The sequence below is a fragment of the Grammomys surdaster genome, unplaced genomic scaffold, assembly GCF_004785775.1.
Source record: "Grammomys surdaster isolate TR1022 unplaced genomic scaffold, NIH_TR_1.0 126313, whole genome shotgun sequence".
Classification (NCBI taxonomy): domain Eukaryota; kingdom Metazoa; phylum Chordata; class Mammalia; order Rodentia; family Muridae; genus Grammomys; species Grammomys surdaster.
Genome location: NW_021621113.1, coordinates 5247851 through 5266544, shown reverse-complemented (window position 1 = coordinate 5266544; position 18694 = coordinate 5247851). Strand labels below are relative to the sequence as shown.

Here is an 18694-nt window from a genome sequence, read left to right as displayed (position 1 = left end):
GAAAAGCCTTGATGTTGTGGAATAGAATAAGTGGAAGAAGCCAGGACTGGGGTCTTGCACTTGTAAAACTTGCACTTAGGAGGCTGAAGTAGGAGGATTGCCAAGAGTTTGCAGCCAGCCTGGGTTACATAGCTTGTACCAGGGAGCAACCAGAGACCTTGCCTCAAGGCAAAAAAAAAAAAAAAAAAAGTGTGGTGCTGGAGACAAGGCCCAGCCTGCCGTTAAGGTGAAGGAATGCTAGAAGGAATGCCTTGAGAAGACTGGAGTTCATCAAACAAACAGGCAGGCAGAAGCAAATAGATCTCTGACTAGAGACAGACTTAAACAGGCCAACAAGACTACATAGAGACCATGCCGACGCGGACGCCTACGCTTCCCACCCTCAACTACACACAAAACGACGGATGCTAGGACTTTGATTTTATTATCGAGAACCTTTAGTCCTTTCCGCCCTTTCCGCCTTAGGGCTTAGGAAAGTGAAGAATCCCACTACATCTTCCAAAAAGCCCGCGCTGGGATGCAGGGCAAGACGACAGCTGAGCGGCCGCGGCTCCTCCATAGTCCCACGGAAGCTTTTCCTCCGTGCTCCCAGTGGGATTCCGTCACTAACTGTCCTTCCGTGCTTATGCTTGGAATTCCCTTCAGAGAGCAAACCTTACGTCTCTAATTATAGAAGCATTTACACGGTTTTTTTAAAGAGCGGGGCAGTCTACCCCACACAGACTTTCTTCAGAGCCAGTGTCAGCTAGGTTTCCTGCGACGGAGTCAAAGCCACGCCCCTACCCCTGTGGAAGCCACGCCCCCCGGGAGCCGGAAGCTGCTGACAAGTCGGAAGAAAGCCGGGACCGGCGCATCTGGCCGCCCGGGCAGCGTGTGCGCCGGAGGTGCCGCAGGCGCAGACTCCCGGCGGGCTCGGCTGCGCAGACTGGCGCGGTTACGCGCCACAGGCCCGCACGGTTCCCGCCCGGGTGCGGGATGGCGGCCAGCCTATGGATGGGAGACGTGAGTCAGGGCCGCCCCTGCTCTGAGGAGGACAAGAGGGTCTCCAGCCGTAGGGGAAGGAAGGGCCTGAGGGCGAAGGGCCTTCGGATTCCAGGAGGGAGGCGGTGAACTGGAAGGGTTTGGGTGACAGAGGAAAGCCAGGCGGAGTGTGGTGGCCCATGCCTTAATCCCTGCACTTGGCGAGGCACAGGCCGGAGGACCGCCACAAGTTCGAGACTCCATAGTGAGTTCTAGGCCAGCCTGGGCTTCGTAGCGAGTCCTGCTCTCCCGGGCTTTGAAAGGGGAGTCTGAGCATCAGAAGATTCCTCGGATGCTGGATCTATGGTTAGAGGTTCTGAGAACCCCCTTTCCAGTTTGGAAAAGAAAAAGAGATTTGGGGGGATGAAGTGGGAGGAACCCCAAGGATTGAGGAGTCCTGTGTTTCTAGGACCAGAAGCACAGGGAGTTCTATAAAGGAAAACTTTTTTCTTTTGTTGTTTTTGTTAATTTTGAGATGGGGTCTCTCACATAGTTCTGTCTGTCCTGGAACTCATTCTGTAGACCTGAACTCACGGAGATCTACCCGCCACTGCCTCCCTAGTGCTAGGATTAAGGGCGTGTGACCACGCCTCCCAGCGAGGGGAGCTATTTGAAGTAATGGAGTTGGTTGGAACCATGCCCCCTCTGTGGTAGGAAGCTTGTCTCTATAGTGCCATGGAGAGTGTCCTGGACAGAGTGGGGGGGGCTCAACCCCTTATGGGGCTTCTGGACGTGGACCTGAGCCTGTCTGCTCTGGTTTTTATGCAGCTGGAACCCTACATGGATGAGAGCTTCATCTCTCGAGCCTTTGCCACAATGGGGGAGACCGTGATGAGCGTCAAAATTATCCGAAACCGCCTCACTGGGTACACCTCCCTTTTCATCTTTCTGGTTCTCGCTAGATAGAGCCTGCTGCTGCTGCTGTCATTCAAGGGAATAAACATGGCGGGAGGAAGGGCTTCTCACCATTCCTAGTGATCACACCGTATTATAAAAAAGAAACATAGAGGGTGACTTACTGAGCGGGAGCGCTGAGTATTTCGGGTGTCAGGATCCCAGTGATTCAGGGCAGGATTCGGGAACCTGTTTTGAAAACTGTTGTGTGATCTTTCGTGAGTTACCGTGTGTTTCATTTCATCCTTATTTTATTTTGCTTTACTTTGAAACAAAGTCTTCCTGTAGTACCATAGGCTGACGTCAAACATATGACAACCCGGCCTCTGCCTCCCAGCAATCCTGGCTCTCTCTCTCTCTCTCTCTCTCTCTCTTTTTTTTTTTTTTTTTTTTAGATTTATTTTTACAGCCGGGCGTTGGTGGCGCATGCCTTTAATCCCAGCACTTGGGAGGCAGAGGCAGGTGGATTTCTGAGTTCGAGACCAGCCTGGTCTACAGAGTGAGTTCCAGGACAGCCAGGGCTACACAGAGAAACCCTGTCTCGAAAAACAAAAAACAAAAAACAAAAAAAAATTACTTTTGATTACATTTAATTATGTTGGGGAGCAGGGTATGCAAGAGTGCAGGTGCCCGTGAAGGCCAGAGGTGTCAAATTCTGTGCCAAGCTCATCTGTTGTTCCTGGATATTAAACAGGCCTCTTGGAAGAGCAGTACAAAACTCATAACTGCTCAACCATATCTCTGCCTGAACCATATCTCCTTTATAGAGTCTTGAGTATGTCCAATCTCACACACACACATTCTCTCCCCCCTTTTTTTTTTCCAATAAATTAGGAGCATTCAGAAGTACAAGGGTGGGGGAGAACAGTGAGGTGACCCAGCAGGTACAAGCACTTACCTCATAAGCCTTTTGACCTGAGTTAGAAAACCTGGACCCATGATACATTGCATAGAATTCTCAAATAATTGCTGGGTTGTAGTGCATGTGTGCCTTTAACTTAACCCAGCTTTGGGAGACCACAGCAAGCCAGAGCTAACAATGGTGAGACCCTGTCTCAAAAAAGCAAAGATTTCTCAAATAATTGATACAGATATTAAAGAATTTTAAGAAGATCTGGACATGGTAGGACATGCCTCTAATCTCAGCACTCTGGAGGCAGAAGTTGAGGTAGGTAGATCTCTGTGAGTTCAAGGCTGGCACAGTGTACATATTAAGTTCTAGGACAGCTAGGACTCCATAGTGAGAACCTGTCTCAAACAAAATGTAAAAGACATGGTCTCATTTTATAGCATAGACTGACCTTAAATTCACTATGCATCTGAGACTGGCATTGAACTGGAGGCAAGTCCTGTAGCCTCAGCTTCTACACTTCAGAATCTAAAGTGTTCTGATTCCAGGCAGGTGCCGTCATCATGAGCTCCTGACTTTGAACATACAAAAGCCCACCCATGACACCCCCTGCCCCTTAAACTGAACAAAGAATCTGCAGCCTTTTATATACTAGGCAGGTGCCTTAATGTAGACTTTTTGTTTTTGTTTGGCTTTTCGAGACAGGGTTTCTTTGTGTAGTACTGGCTGGCCTGGAACTTGGTCTGTGACCAGGCTGGCTTGGAATTTACAGAGATCTACCTACCTCTGAATCTTGAGTGCTGGGATCAAAGGTGTGTACCACCACAGTTCAGCTTAATGTAGGGTTTTTAAGTAAGTAAAAATCATTGCCTTCTCAATTGGTTCTGGTGTTTTTCTCTGGGGCTAGTCTTAATTTCTTGTAAGCTAGACAAAGGATCTGAAGGGTCGAGTGGGTCTCGTTAAGGATTTTTGGCAGTATTTCATCACAGGTAATATGACATCTACATAATTGGTTATCCAATCAGTCAGGGACTGGTCAGATTCCCTGTCCTTGTACTTAAGTTTTAAGTTATTTCTGGTCTGGAATATGGAGTGGAATAAACATAGTGTGGTTCTATCAGAAAAAAAAAAAAAACAAAAAAACAAAAAGCAGTTTTTGAAAACCGTTTTTCACCGGGCGGTGGTGGCGCACTCCTTTAATCCCAGCACTTGGGAGACAGAGGCAGGCGGATTTCTGAGTTTGAGAGTTCAAGGCTAGCTTGGTCTACAGAGTGAGTTCCAGGACAGCCAGGGCTACAGAGAAACCCTGTCTCGAAAAACCAAACCAAAAAAAAAAAAAAAAAGTTTTTCAAGCTGGGTTGTGGGGCACATGCCTTTCGACCCAGCACTTAGAAGGCAGGGGCAGGTGGATCTCTCAGAATTTAAAGCCAGCCTGGTCTACAGAGTGAGCTACAGGACAGCCAGAGCTCTATAGTAAGATTAGATCCTGTCTTAACAGAAAAGGAGAGAGAACAAGGGGGGAAGAAAAAAGGAAACCATTTTTTCCTTTCTTCAGGCCAAAAGGTACCTGGGCATCCTCATCACTTTCTCTGCTTGCTTCCAGAATCCCAGCTGGCTACTGTTTTGTGGAATTCGCAGATTTGGCCACAGCGGAGAAGTGTTTGCATAAAATTAATGGGAAGCCCCTTCCGGGAGCCACACCTGTAAGGACACTTGAATGATGATGGCCTTGCCATTTTTGTTGTCTTTAATTATTACCACATAGTGAATTGCCACTGTATACATACAGCATTTCATTTAATCCCATAGCCACCTGCGTGATAGATACTGTTATCTGTGATCAGGAAACGGAAGCTCAGGGAGATGCAGTGACTTGCTGAAGGCAATACAGGTAGTAAGTGGCAGGGCCAAGATTCAGATGGAAAACTGGTTGCCTCCAAAACCCAGGCCCTTTCCACTCTGCAGCACTGCCTTTATGACAGAAGACTCAAAAACCAGGCTGGGGTGTAACTCAATGGCAGAGTATTTGCCTAGCATCCCCAAGACCCTGGGTTCAATCCTCAGCCAAAACACTTTAAATCTTTTGCCCGACTGAGAATCTGGAACAGGCTGATAGCAGCAAGGACACATCTCAAGAGGGTTACATTCTGCTCTCCCGACAGTTACTTAGCTTCCAGCTGTACCAGCTGGCACACCTGGGCTCATAGAACCATGGAGCTGGCAGTGCCCTTAATGGTCAACTGTGCAACCCCTTCATTTTATACAGGAGAAAAGCAGAGGCTTAGAGAGGGGGAGATGTTTTGGCCAAGGTAATTTATTTCAGTTTTCTTCAAATATTGTTTGACTTTTGAAAGATTCTTCTCTGTTTTAGTTTGTCCATGTGTTTTTAAATTTCCAGGCAAAACGTTTTAAACTGAATTATGCCACTTATGGAAAACAACCAGACAATAGGTGAGTAAGGGGCTGCCCCGGATGTGGGTCAAGCCTCTGTTTGTGTCTCACGGCGCCTACTTCTGCCTTAGGAGGGTGGAGAGTTTAACCTGCTGTAATTTGCCGCCTACTGAAGGACACTGTCCTACTCCCTGGCCTCCATTGTGTTAAGGCAATGTCTTTCCTTCTTTGGATGGCACAGGACACAGTCTCATGTATTCTAGACTGGCCTCAGGCTCCCTATGTAGTCAAGAATGACCTTAAGTTCTAATCCTCTGCTTCCCTCTTCCTCCCACGTGTTGGGATTGATATGTGTGCTCTCACCCCCATACCGTAAGTGTTAGAGCTACACAGTGCTGCTGACGGAGCCTGGCACTTGGTGCGTGGAAATTGTCTTAGTCACTCTTCTGTTTCTGTGACGAGAGCACTATGACCAACCCAACTCTTAACTGGGGCCTCACTTAGAGTTTTCAGAGGTTTAATTATTAATTATCATGACAGGAAGCATAGCAGCAGGCATTGCTGGAGAGCAGCTGAGTAGAAAGAGACACTGGGCTTGGCATGGGCTTTTGAAAGCTCGAAGCCCACCTCCAGTGACACGGTTCTGCTAACAAGGCCACACATCCTGGTCCTTCTAATCCTATCAAAGAGTTCCCTCATTGAGACTAAGCAGAGACATGTGCCTATGGGGAGGGGGCTTTCTTATTTGAACCACTACAGAAGGCAAAGACTGTCTCCTCAGCTCTGCTACCTGTCTGTTTATTGTTTTCTGAGACAGGGTTTCTCTGTGTAGCCCAGGCAGTCCTGAAACTCATACTGTATCCCAGGCTAGCCTTATACTTAGAGATCTGCCTGCCTATGCTTCCCAAGTTCTTGGATCAAAGGCTGCGCCACTGCCCACTGGAATTATTTTTGTTTTATTGAGACAGGGTCCCATTGTGTAGCCCACACTGACCTGTTCACTAGGCTGCTCAGACTGACCTCAACTCACAGCCTCCCTCTTTATACTGTGGATGTGTGCCACCATTCCTGGCAGGGCCACATCCTCTCTCTGGTCCTTCTCAACCTTCGATCCTCTTAACTTTTCAGATTTTGAGGTTTTATTCAGTGAGGATCTACTTACTGTAACAATGTGAACTTCCAGTGGCTATCGGGAAGTATTTGTCTACAGCGTTAGGGGTTTAACAGTCCAGGCTAGAATAGGCAGTCCAGTTTTGCATTTCCACGTTGGAAGCAATCCTGCCTATATCACAGAGCTTCTCATTTAGCGATGACAAGCTTGAGCCACATCGCCTCTGAAGACAGCACTGTGGTCAGGCATGGTGGTGCCCTGCCAGCCCTGCTCCAGGCACTGGGGAGGTAGAGACAAGAGGAAGAGGCAGGTTGGAGGTCACTGTGGTCTACGTAGTGAGTTCTAAACTAGCCAGGGCCATATAATGAGACCCTCACCCAGAGAAAGCATTGAGTTGCACTCCTCGGGCTAAGTAGTTTTCAAAAACTCTAAGACAGTGTCTCAGAAGCTCCCCAGCTTGTTCTCCACTGAATCTGCAGGAGAGGGCGTTGCTCCTGCAGATTTCCAAGCTTCAGAATGTATTCATGGTTGTGTGCAAGGAGCAGCTTCACAAGTGCTCATTAAGACGTGTGTGTGAGGGGAAATGTTGAGAGGAATCTCAGACAGCCTGATAATAGAAAGAGGGTCAGTTATACTACATTCATTTACCGGACTGCTCACCAGTCACGTCCTGGACCTGACGTCGTGGTGTTAGTGATGTGACTGTGTTGCCTAGGCTGACCTCAGACTCCTACTGTAGCCCCTGGCGGCCTGAGATTTACAGGTGAGATTCTCTGCACCCAGTTGGGGCAATATATGAGAACTGAAAATAGAACAAATGAAATATAATGAAGTTATGTAAGTTACTGAAGTTTTGTAAGTTCAAACGAAATGACAGGGCTGGGGGATGTGGCTCACTAGGCAGAGTATCTACGTGGGGAACCCTGGGTTCAGTGCCAAGCACAAATAAAGTGGCATAGAGACGCATGCCTGTAATCCTAGCTCATGAGAGGTGCAGGGAGGTAAATCAGACGTTCCAGGTCATCCTAAACAAAATACGGAGTCCGAGGCTAGCCTGACCTATATGAGACTGTTTCAAAAAGCAGACAATGGACTAGAGATATGGCTCAGCAGTTAAGAGTGTAGTGCTTCTGTAGAACTCGTGTCTGCCACGTATATAGGTATGGAGACAAGGCCTCGTATAAACAAGGCCAACTTTGAACTTGCTATACAGCTCAAGTAGACCTTGAACTTGTGGCTCATCCTGTCTCTCCCTGGGCATGGCCTACCATACCTGGCCACTAATTTTATTTTTCTTTGTGAGCTTTTATTTGTTTTTTTGTTTTTTGTTTTGTTTTGTTTTGTTTTTCGAGACAGGGTTTCTCTTTGCAACCCTGGCTGTCGTGGAACTCACTCTGTAGACCAGGCTGGCCTCAAACTCAGAAAGGTCTGCCCACCATTGTCTTCTTGGTGCTGTGATCAAAGGTGTGCACTACCACTGCCCAGCTTCTTTGTGAGTTGTTATATTCTAATATTATACAAAGAATATGTGTCATACTTCAAATGATAAAATAAGACCTGGCATAGTAGCACAAAGCAAAAATTGAATCTCACAAAAAATACATTTGTAAACATTTCTAGAAAACGTTTGCTGGCCTTGTTCCAACAGAGCTTAGGTCTTTAGAAGATAAGGGTCTTGTTTTATTTTATCATTACATTTAACATATATTTAGTTTTTTTTTTTTAATCCTTGCATATGACTCTTATCTGTCCCTTCATCTTCTCATTTTCATTTTTTTTTAGACCAGTATTGGACACTGGCAAATCTTTTATTGGCACTAAATGGAACAAATGTCTGTAAATACTCATTATCCTCCCCCTCCCTGTTCATTTTCATTTTCTCTTTCCCTCTTTCTCCCTCTCTCTCCTTCTCCTTCTCTTTCTCTCACTCTCTTGCTCTTACGCTCGCTAGCTTTTTTTTTTTTTTTTTTTTTGAGACAGGTTTTACTCCTGTGCCCTTGGCTGGCCTAGAGGTTGGCCTGCCTCTAGAACTTGCTCTGTAGACCAGGCTGACCACAAAGTCACAGAGCTCTTGATGCTTAAAGTCAGCCAAGTTTTGTACCAGTGTCTGGAAAATTCAGGGCATTGTACTATTTCCATAACTCCTTTGCCAATGGCAACGTGTGCCTGCCACTCAATTTCAGCACTCAGGAAGCTTTAGAAGGAGGATTGCTGGGAGTTTGAGGCAGTCTGGACTCCATAGCAAAACTTTTTGTGTTAAAAAAAAGAAGTGGAGAAAGATTTCAGACACTGACAGTGGAGTTTGACTTTTCACTGCTTCTTCTCTCCTCTCAGCCCTGAGTACTCCCTGTTTGTGGGGGACCTGACCCCAGACGTGGACGATGGCATGCTGTATGAGTTCTTTGTCAAAGTCTACCCCTCCTGCCGGGGAGGCAAAGTGGTTTTGGACCAGACAGGCGTATCTAAGTAAGGCCTTACCTGCTATTTCCGTTTCTTCTTTGTTGTTCATTCTTACCCCCTGGGGGGAGTATTGTAGAGACACCAGCGAGGGTGGCAGCTGGGCTCAGTGAGCAAGCTTTCAGCCAGACAACCTGCTTTGAACCTAGCTTCCTCACTGACAAGGACTGTACTAGACAAGTTACAGGTAGTCCCTGACTATTTTCTGATCTATAAATTGAGGCAATCTAATAGTGTCACTTATATGATTGACATAAGGATTAGGGAAAGTAATATATATAGCTATTTGTTGCTGTATTTATGTCTGTTACTAAGGTTTTCTGCGGAGTTAAAAATGTTGTAGTTTAGCCGGGCGGTGGTGGCGCACACCTTTAATCCCAGCACTTGGGAGGCAGAGGCTGGCGGATTTCTGAGGTCAAGGCCAGCCTGGTCTACAGAGTGAGTTCCAGGACAGCCCGGACTATAAAGAGAAACCCTGTCTTGAAAAACCAAAAAAAGAAAAAAAAATGTTGTAGTTTAGTCTTGTATGGCAGCACCGCCTGTGTTCCCTGCACTTGGGAGGTGGAGGATCGGAAAGTCAAAGTCATCCAGCTTTGAATATTGGTGAGTTCAAGGCCAGCCTGCACTACATGAAACTTTCTCTTAATACACCACCCCCCAAAAAAAGAAGAAGAAAAAGGAGCTTTCCATTTTAAAATGGAGAAACCTGTCATTGGAGGGTGGAAGCTAAGGATTTTGAACTGAAGCTAGCTGAAACTACATAGCAAGACCCTACTTTAAAAATATAAAACAAGGGCTGGAGAGATGGCTCAGTGGTTAAGAGCGCTGACTGCACTTCCAGAGGTCCTGAGTTCAAATCCCAGCAACCACATGGTGGCTCACAACCATCTGTAATGAGATCTGATGCCCTCTTCTGGTGCTTCTGATGTGTCTGAAGACAGCTACAGTGTATTCATATATAATAAATAAATAAATCTTAAAAAAGAAAAGAAAGAAAAAAAAATATAAAACAAGCCGGGCAGTGGTGGCTCATGACTTTAATCCCAGCACTTGGGAGGCAGAGGCAGGCAGATTTCTGAGTTTGAGGCCAGCCTGGTCTACAGAGTGAGTTCCAGGACAGCCAGGGCTACGCAGAGAAACCCTATCTCGTAAAACAAACAAACAAACAAACAAACAAACAAACAAATATATAAAACAAGACAAGTCAAGCTGGACTGGTGGGCACAACTCTATAATATCAGCTGCTCTACAAAAGCAGAAAGATTGCAAATGTGGGGTCTTCATATGCTGCTGAAGAGCTTAAGGCCAGCCTAAGCAACTTAGCCACACGCTGTCTCAGAAAAATAAAGATGACAGCCTGGTCTACTACAAAGCGCATTCCAGGATAGCCCGCGTATGAGGACTACACTAGAGAAACCTTGTCTCTAAAATAATAAAGGAAGGAAGGAAGGAAGGAAGGAAGGAAGGAAGGAAGGAAGGAAGGAAGGATCTTTTTATTTTCTTTCCTGTGCATAGAATTGAACCCAGTCATACGCCCCATTCCAAGAAAGGCTCTTTTTATATTTCAGTACTCAGGGTTGTACCCAGGTGCTTAGTGTGCCAAGCCAGAGCCCTGCCACAAAGCCACGTTCTCAGGCCTGTCTCCACAGTTTTCTTCCATGTGGCCATAGCTGGCCTCAAACTCAGTTCTCCATGCTCAGCTTCCACAGTGCCAGGATTACAGGCATGCACTGCCAGCAGCAAGGAAAGGCTGGCTCCTGGTTAGTGTAGTCCTGACTCTCAGGCTTTGGGAGGGTGACCTAGGGTTAAGGCCTGGCTTTGTTGTGTGTGATTTCGTGTAAGTTTTCAGACTTCTCTGAAGATTAAGGCTGCTCCTTAGTGTAGGGTGGCACTCTGTGTGGTGAGATACTGAGAATGTCCTCGGTACCTCGCCAGCACTTGGTGCCTGCTCAGTAATGGCTAGGAGTACATAGTACAGTAGGTGCTCGCTAACTATGGGTGTCATGAACAGTCTCTGACTAGAGTCTGACCTCTGAGGAGCAAGAACTAGGTCTGTCCATAAGCGCTTTCCCACATGCCTAGCGCCACACAGCAGAAAGTGGGAAGTGTGCAGGCTGACACACCTGTCCCCACATCTACACCGTGGTAACAGTGATTTGGGAGGGAAGCTCCTGTTTGGGTAGGAGGCCTGGGTATGAAGGAGAATGGGGGACTAGACTGAAAGAAGGATTTCCCACAATGTCAGGATCATACTGTGCCTGAAGCTGACTCCTCTGTGCTGTGTTTGATGGGGCTCCCTCTCCCTTCCCAGCCCTTTCTCCTTTGTGCTCCATCCCACCTCTTTTCCCACCCCTCTTGTCCGTGATTCTTCTTATAGGCTTCATCACGCTGTGATCTGAATAGTGTGTTGGTTTTTCTCTTCCTCCAGGGGCTATGGCTTTGTGAAATTCACCGATGAGCTGGAGCAGAAGCGAGCCCTGACGGAGTGCCAGGGAGCGGTGGGACTGGGGTGTAAGCCTGTGCGGCTGAGCGTGGCCATCCCGAAAGCGTGAGTCAGTCCCGCAGAGAGCAGAGGCTGAGTCAGGACATCATATGTGGGATAAGAGGCTACAGAGAGGCAGAGATCGCAGTTATCATGTGCGTGGTTGGGCTGGGTATGGGGGACAAACTAGTGTAAGCACACACCCCTAGAAGCTGTAGCCAGGGAGGCAGACATTGAGGGAGTGCTGTTTGGTTCTGTGTCCTGACTTTTTGTCCAGCAGCTGCTATTGGGAAATTACCTAGAATGGAAATTAGGTAGAATGAACAAAAGGGGAAATTTTTCTTTCAGTTTTAGCCTTATTTATATTCAGTCTCCCAGAGTTCCTGTTAGGGTGTGTTGCAGTGGGATTGACTGGCTAAAATTCTAAACAGTTGAGGCTGCAGAGACAGCTTAGCAGTTAAGAGCACCAACTGCTCTCCAAGAGGTCCCAGGTTCAAGTCCCAGCACCCACATAGCAGCTCACATCCATCTGTAATGCTAGTTCCAGAAGATCCAACACTTTCCCATAGATATACATGCAGACAAAACACCAGTGCATATAAAATAAAGATAAATAAATTATTTTAAGAAAAAGAATTCTAACCCGGCAGTGGTGGTGCACGCCTTTAATCCCAGCACTTGGGAGGCAGAGGCAGGCGGATTTCTGAGTTCAAGGCCAGCCTGGTCTACAGAGTGAGTTCCAGGACAGCCAGGGCTACACAGAGAAACCCTGTCTCGAAATACCAAAAAAAAAAAAAGAAAAAGAAAAGAAAAAGAATTCTAAACAGCTTCTGAAATACTGCCTCTCACTGTTGTCATGCTAGGTCGGTAGAAAGCTCTTATGAGTCCAAGTGTGTATCTTACACAAACACAAAACAGTTTTTCCATCAGTGACATCTGGAACTCACTGAGACCCACCTGCCTCTGCCTCCAAGTGCTGGCATTAAAGGTGTGTGCCACCAGCCCCGGCCCCTGAGTGACATTTCTTATCCTTCAGCCAATGCAGTACTTCCCAGCAGCTGGAGATTTCACTCACTAGGAGGCATTGGTGACATCTGGAAATATTTTACATCTTTATAACAGAGGATGTGCAGTAGTGTCCAGGAGGTCAGAGTGGGGGGTGGGGGCTGCTGCAGTGCACAGGGCAGCCCTATAGCTAGGAAGTAGGTAGCACACCCCTACCACTGGCAGAAGGAACAAGGTTGAGATAGCGTTATCAAAATGAACAAGGGCAGCCAAACTTTAGGATAGACCTTCTGCATGGTCCTGTTGAAGCAACAGAGACTTGAATGTTGATATTAAAGTGATCAGAGTAAAGGTATGGGCCAGGAGGCCCAGCAGAGAAAGACAGTTTTTAAAGGAAGCTACATGTCCAGATGCTTCTTTTTTTTTTTTTGGTTTTTCAAGACAGGGTTTCTCTGTATAGCCCTGGCTGTCCTGGAACTCACTCTGTAGACCAGACTGGTCTCGAACTCAGAAATCCGCCTGTCTCTGCCTCCCAAGTGCTGGGATTAAAGGTGTGCACCACCACTGCCTGGCTGAGATGTTCTTCTAAAGTCCTGATTTCATTATTCTGAATTGGCTGCAGAGCCAGAATTAGTGCCACAGGCCTGTAATCCCAGTACAGTACTCAGGGCTGAGATGGGACAATCAGACAGACTCCAGGACAGTGATGGAAAACCCTGTGGTGCAGACAAGCAAACTGAAAATTCGAAAAGTAGTTATCGTCCCTCAACTCCCTTCCAAGATCATATGCTACATACAACAAGTCAGTTCCATGTGGGAGGATTGATTTCTTACAACTCTCCGGTTCAAACCCAGAGCCTTGCATTCAGTTTTGAATTTCATAAGTAATCTGTATTTTTTTTTTGAAGTTTATTTCACATACACATTTTTCCGTGTGGTTGCACGCCTGTATGAATGTGGTTTTATTTGCTGTTTGCTGGCAGTGGGTATTAGGCCTCACATTGTAAGCACACTCTGTCCACTGAAGCATATTCCTGTCTGTGGTTTTATTTTTAAGTATTGGAGCATAGTCCTTTATGTATAAGTTCTGTCCAGCAAATCTTCTTTTGTCCATCATTTGGCTGTTTCTGGTATATTCTTCTTTGTTCCATAATTAGACTCTGGCAATATAGCTATAAACAGAAACAAAGGTCCATCTGCAAACTTCTAATTTGTTCTATCCGTGCCACACTGTTGTTAGTAATCCATGCTCACCCCTGGGGAGGTGCCCTCAAGCCCTCTGGATAAGGACTGGCAGGCCCTGTAGAGAGCTAGAAGGAGACACAAGGAGCCCAGATGAGAGAGATGAACCTCAGTTACTGTCAACACAGTGGTAGAGATCAGTAGATTCAAAAAGGAGGGGTCAAAATGGTGACTAGTGGGTATACCTGCCCAGCACTTAGCAGGTAGGACTGTGCCTACAGCCTGCAGAGAGGCATCCTGGTCTAAAGCTGGATGCTTCAATAATCAGCAATTGGATTTGTTTAGCAATAGCTGAGTCCCCTTCCCTAAGAAAGGAGCTTAAAAGTGCTCAGTTGCTGCGTTTGCCCTGCCTGGTGTTCTCAGCTCATGCTGACAGCTTCCTATGAGGCTTGGTTAGCATAGCAATAGAATAACCAATCTGAAGGAGAAGTAATTCTCATGAGTCAGCCAGCTGCATGGAGGAGTCGGCCCCTGGCTCCTTCATGGTTTTGGTGTCACAGGACATGCTAAGCTCAAATTCATGAACTAAGAATTGACATTGTCATTTGCTTGAGCTTCCCCTGTGTTCCTGAGATTTTTCTCAGTTTGGATTACCACTTAGATGACAATGGACCTGATTCTGAAGTTTCTCCATACATGGCTTTTGTGTCTTTGAAAGCAGTGGATCCTTTCTAGATTTGGCATCCTGTCTTTGGTTGGGAATGGTGGTGGTCACAGGACCAAAACCAGAAAGGAACGTGACCGTTAAGTGTAGCCCTGGTCCTGTATCAGGCAAGTCAGTGGGCTTTATGCTTTTTTATCGGGATGGTCATATGTTTAGCTCTGCCTCTGCCTTCCAAGAGCTGGCACTAAAGCCATCATACCTGGCTCAATTTTTAAATTTTTAAGACATTTTACATCATTTTACTTATTATATAGTATGTGTGTGTGTGTCCACAAAGATGTGCATGGCCCACTAAGCACAGGTCAGAGGTCAGCTGTGTGGAGCTGGTTCTTTGATCTGTGGGTGGCCTGTTGGGCTTACACATCTTTATCTACTGAGCCATTTGTGGATTCCAAACGTTCAGACATTCAGCTTTGTCTTTGTATGATGGGAATGATAATAACACCTCTGTTGCATGTGTCCCCAGCACTGCAGAAGTCAAGTCCAAATCCCAAGTAACTCATCAGATAAGAGCTGGGGGAGGGGAGCTCAAGATAGAACATTGCTTAACATATGCCAGACCGTGTTCATATCGGCAGTTAACATTCCTGCAGAGACAGGAAGGCTGCTGCAGCAGATGAGGTGATGTCAGAGTCTGTAGTTTGACATCCATCTTGAATCCTCTTAAGCCCAGAGTTTATTATTTTTTTATTTTATGTTTTTATCATTTTGAGGGGAAGAGGTTTCTCTATGTAGCCTTGTCTGTCTTGGAACTCATTCTGTAGACCAGGCTGTCCTCAAACTCTGCCTCCTGAGTGCTGGGATTAAAGATAGTATGTTCCCACAGCCTGGCTAGCCCAGATTTTTTTTTTTTTTTTTTTTATGGTGAAAAAAAAAGTGTATATTTAGAATTAGTCATCTGGACTCAGTTTAGATGATCCCAATCTTGTTGGCAACATCCAGAGCATCATAATCAGGAGCCAAGCGGACATATGCCTTCTTCTCTCCATCAGGCCTTATCAAGGTATTGACTTTGGCCACATCAATGTCATAGAGTTTCTTCACGGCCTGTTTGATCTGGTGCTTGTTGGCCTTGACATCCACAATGAACACAAGTGTGTTGTTGTCCTCTATTTTCTTCATGGCTGACTCAGTGGTCAGTGGGAATTTGATGATAGCATAGTGGTCAAGCTTGTTTCTCCTTGGTGCACTTTTCCGAGGATATTTTGGCTGCCTCCGGAGCCGCAGTGTCTTGGGCCGCCGGAAGGTGGGTGACGTTCGGATCTTCTTCTTTTTGTTAGCCCAGATTTTTTTATGCTGTGTTTTCCTGAGTTTTTGCAACTGTCAATGAAAAGAGTCTCCCAAGATCTTGAGAAAGGGGCTGGAGAGATATAGATGGCTCAGTGGTTAAGAGCACTGACTGCTCTTCCAGAGGTCCTGAGTTCAGTTCTGAGCACCTGCATGGCAGTTTACAGCTCTCAATACTGAGATCCAATGCAGAACATCCCTATACGTAAATTACATAAACCTTTTTTTTTTTTTTTTGGATTTGTTTTTTAGAAAAGAAGCCTGACAAGGCAGACAACTGAGCTAGGAAAGGCCTTTATCCTAAGGGCCTGGGCCCTGCAGGCAGACTGCCTAGGTTTCTGTTTGTCCATTAGTCATGTAGCCCTGGACCAATCACTTAAAACACTCTGTTCTGTGTCCCCATCTGTATGGCAGGGACTGCACAGGGAGTGCCCAGGACAATAGGCGTGGACCCTCCCAGAGCACCCGCACAGTCCTTGGTCAAGGGAAATGTCCTCTTACTTTTGGTTTTCTTTCATGTAAGGAGCCGTGTAAAGCCAGTTGAGTACAGCCAGATGTACAGTTACAGCTACAACCAGTATTACCAGCAGTACCAGAACTACTATGCCCAGTGGGGCTATGACCAGAACACAGGTAGCTACAGCTACAGCTACCCTCAGTATGGCTACACCCAGAGCACCATGCAGGTAACCGTGTCTGCAACCCTTGGGTCTCATCCCATCTCTAGGGACCATCATTCCACACAGAAAACTGTTTATGGGCTTTGAAAAGTGGGAAGGGCTGGAGAGACCCACCAGGATCTTCTCAGGTTCCTCACTGTCCTGTCCTCTCTTAACAGACATATGAAGAGGTTGGAGATGATGCTCTGGAAGGTAAGAACCCCTGCGTGCCACCCATGGCCCTCAGCTGGGTGCTGAGGGACACCAAGGATGTGTGGGCTAGCTTTGTGTTGTTGTTTTTCAAGACAGAGATTCTCCATGTGGCCCTGGTTGTTCTGGAACTTGCTCTGTAGACCAGGCTGGCCTGGAACTCAGAGATCTGCCTGCCTCTGCTTCCAGAGTGTGCTTCTAATGGGAGTAGATTGCACCCAAACAGTGTTATAAGAAATGAAGGCCACTCCCAGGAGCCCATTGTTTCCAAGCTGCTGCACTCAACCCACCCAGTATCTCTCGAACAGTAACACCCTTACTTTGTATTTGTTGTTTTTTTATTTGTCTGGTTTTTATATTTTATGTGCTTTGGTGTTTCGCCTGCAATGAATGTCTGTATGAGGGTCAGGGATTTTCTGGAACTGGAGTTTCTTACAGACAGTTGTGAGCCATTGGGTGGGTACTAGGAATTGAACTCAGGACCTCTGGAAGAGCAGCAGTGCTCTTAACCACTGAGCCATCTCTCCAGCTCCTACTGTTTACTAGTTTGTAAGGTTAATTTTGTCTTTATATTCTGTTTTCCAGTTTGCTTTTTCTTTAGTACTGGGTGTAGAACGTAAGGCCCTGTTATGCTAGTGATGCTCTTGCCACTGAGCTATATCCCTCCAGTGTATACACTTTTGAAATGACATCTTTTTTGATTAGCATTCTAAGATCCTAGCATTTGGGAGGCTGGCATAGGAGTCCAGGCCAGCCTGGGCCATGAGTTCCAGGGGAAAATACAGAAAATTTGATGGGTTTCAAAATCTAGGGAAAAAGCAACTACTGAACTACAGTAGAAATCACCCAAACCCACAGCCTCTGTTTTGGTTTGAATATCGGGCTGGCTCCCACGGTAGGTCTAGATGACCTTCAACTCCTGCTTCTGCCTCCTAGCACTGGGATTACAGGTCTGGGCCAGCACACCGGCACAACAGTTTCCTTAAAGCCTAGCCAAGCTTTAAAATGCCAGAAGGTTGAGATAGAATGATTGCTTTGAGTTCAAGTTGGATTACATACTGAGACTTTGTATCAAAAGAGAAAAAGATCAGGTGTAGTGGGCAGTAGTACAAGCCTTTAAACAGGGGTGGAAGGCAACTCGGCTTGGTGTGGTGCGAGCGTGGCTTCAGAGCTAGCCTTGGTTATAGAGCAGACAGAGCCACACACTTAGAATCCTTAGAGAGACTACACTAAGGATTTCTCTTTGTAAACGCCTTTCATGCTCAGCTCAACATGGTAGAGCACCTCAGTAATCTCCAGGCTACAGACCCGGTCTCAAAACCCAAAGGTCTAGTATTGGCTTTATTTTTTTGCAGACATTCTCAATATATCAAGCTAAATTAAAACCCATCGTTCATTTGCCTCCACCTCCCATGGAATGAAGTTATAGGGGTGCCACCATACCTTGAAAATGTGGGATGTCTGAGACAGGACTAGGCTCCCAGTAATTAAGGTGGCACTTTGGATTCATTAACTTAATGTCTTCCAAGCCCAAATTTCATCTCTTAGGTTTTTATGTAGCTCTCTTCAGACATACCTGAACCCTCAAACCCTCCTTGCAGCTGGTCTCAGCCTGCCTAACCTTTGCCTTTTTCTTGTAGACCCAGCTCCACAGCTGGATGTGACTGAGGCCAACAAGGAGTTCATGGAACAGAGTGAGGAACTGTATGATGCACTGATGGACTGTCACTGGCAGCCCCTGGACACTGTGTCGTCAGAGATCCCTGCCATGATGTAGCCAGGACATGACACAGAGCAATGATCTTTTTTTATTGTGAAGCTTTTATCTTTTTGAAACTGATTCATAATGTTTTAATAAATTACTTTTCCTGAAATTATGGGCCACTTCAACTGTATGTAAAGCCATGCAACCAGTTGTCTTGGTAGATCACATGACATTTGAAAATACCCTAGCAGTTAACCAAGTCTGTCAATGTTAAGCAACTAGTGGTTTTAACTAGGAATGACCACTGTTAACAGGCCTTGAAAGGGAATTGAACGACCCCTCCAGGGGGTGACCCAGAAAGTGACCCCTAAAGACACTCTAGAGATCTCTTGTAATGAGTCAGGTCTTTATCATTTCAGGTCCATGTGCCTCATGCAGGAGGCAAGGGTCATCTACCCTGAGATCTAACTAAAAGGATTCACGTGCAGCTTGGATGGATCACAACAGGCCAAGATGGTTCCACAAGGGGAGGTTTATTAAGAGTGGGAGAGCGGGAGGAGAGAACAGAGAAGTGGAGGATAGAGGCTGGCCATGACCACGTGGAGAGAGGGGGAAGAGAAGGGGGGAGGGGAGACAACCTGCAGGTGCGCTGGGTTGAAGAGCAAGAGAGAGGAGGGGGCAAGCAGCCCCTTCTATAGTGGGCAGGGCTACCTGCCT

General features: G+C 46.4%; 1 protein-coding gene across 2 annotated transcripts; it reads left to right on the top strand.

The window, feature by feature from the left end:
• The first annotated feature begins 818 nt into the window (after nucleotides 1-818).
• On the top strand, nucleotides 819-18146 carry Trnau1ap (tRNA selenocysteine 1 associated protein 1). Of its 2 annotated transcripts, XM_028759945.1 has the most exons (9): nucleotides 819-1002; nucleotides 1789-1886; nucleotides 4368-4467; nucleotides 5163-5215; nucleotides 8601-8732; nucleotides 11152-11271; nucleotides 15927-16089; nucleotides 16242-16275; nucleotides 17913-18146. In XM_028759945.1, the coding sequence occupies exons 1-9, from the start codon at nucleotides 976-978 to the stop codon at nucleotides 18047-18049; spliced, it is 864 nt and encodes a 287-aa protein (XP_028615778.1). In that variant the 5' UTR covers nucleotides 819-975; the 3' UTR covers nucleotides 18050-18146. The 2 variants fall into 2 exon arrangements, with proteins under 2 accessions (XP_028615778.1, XP_028615779.1); XM_028759946.1 differs by lacking the exon at nucleotides 8601-8732 and having other exon boundaries at nucleotides 884-1002.
• The last annotated feature ends 548 nt before the right edge of the window (nucleotides 18147-18694 follow it).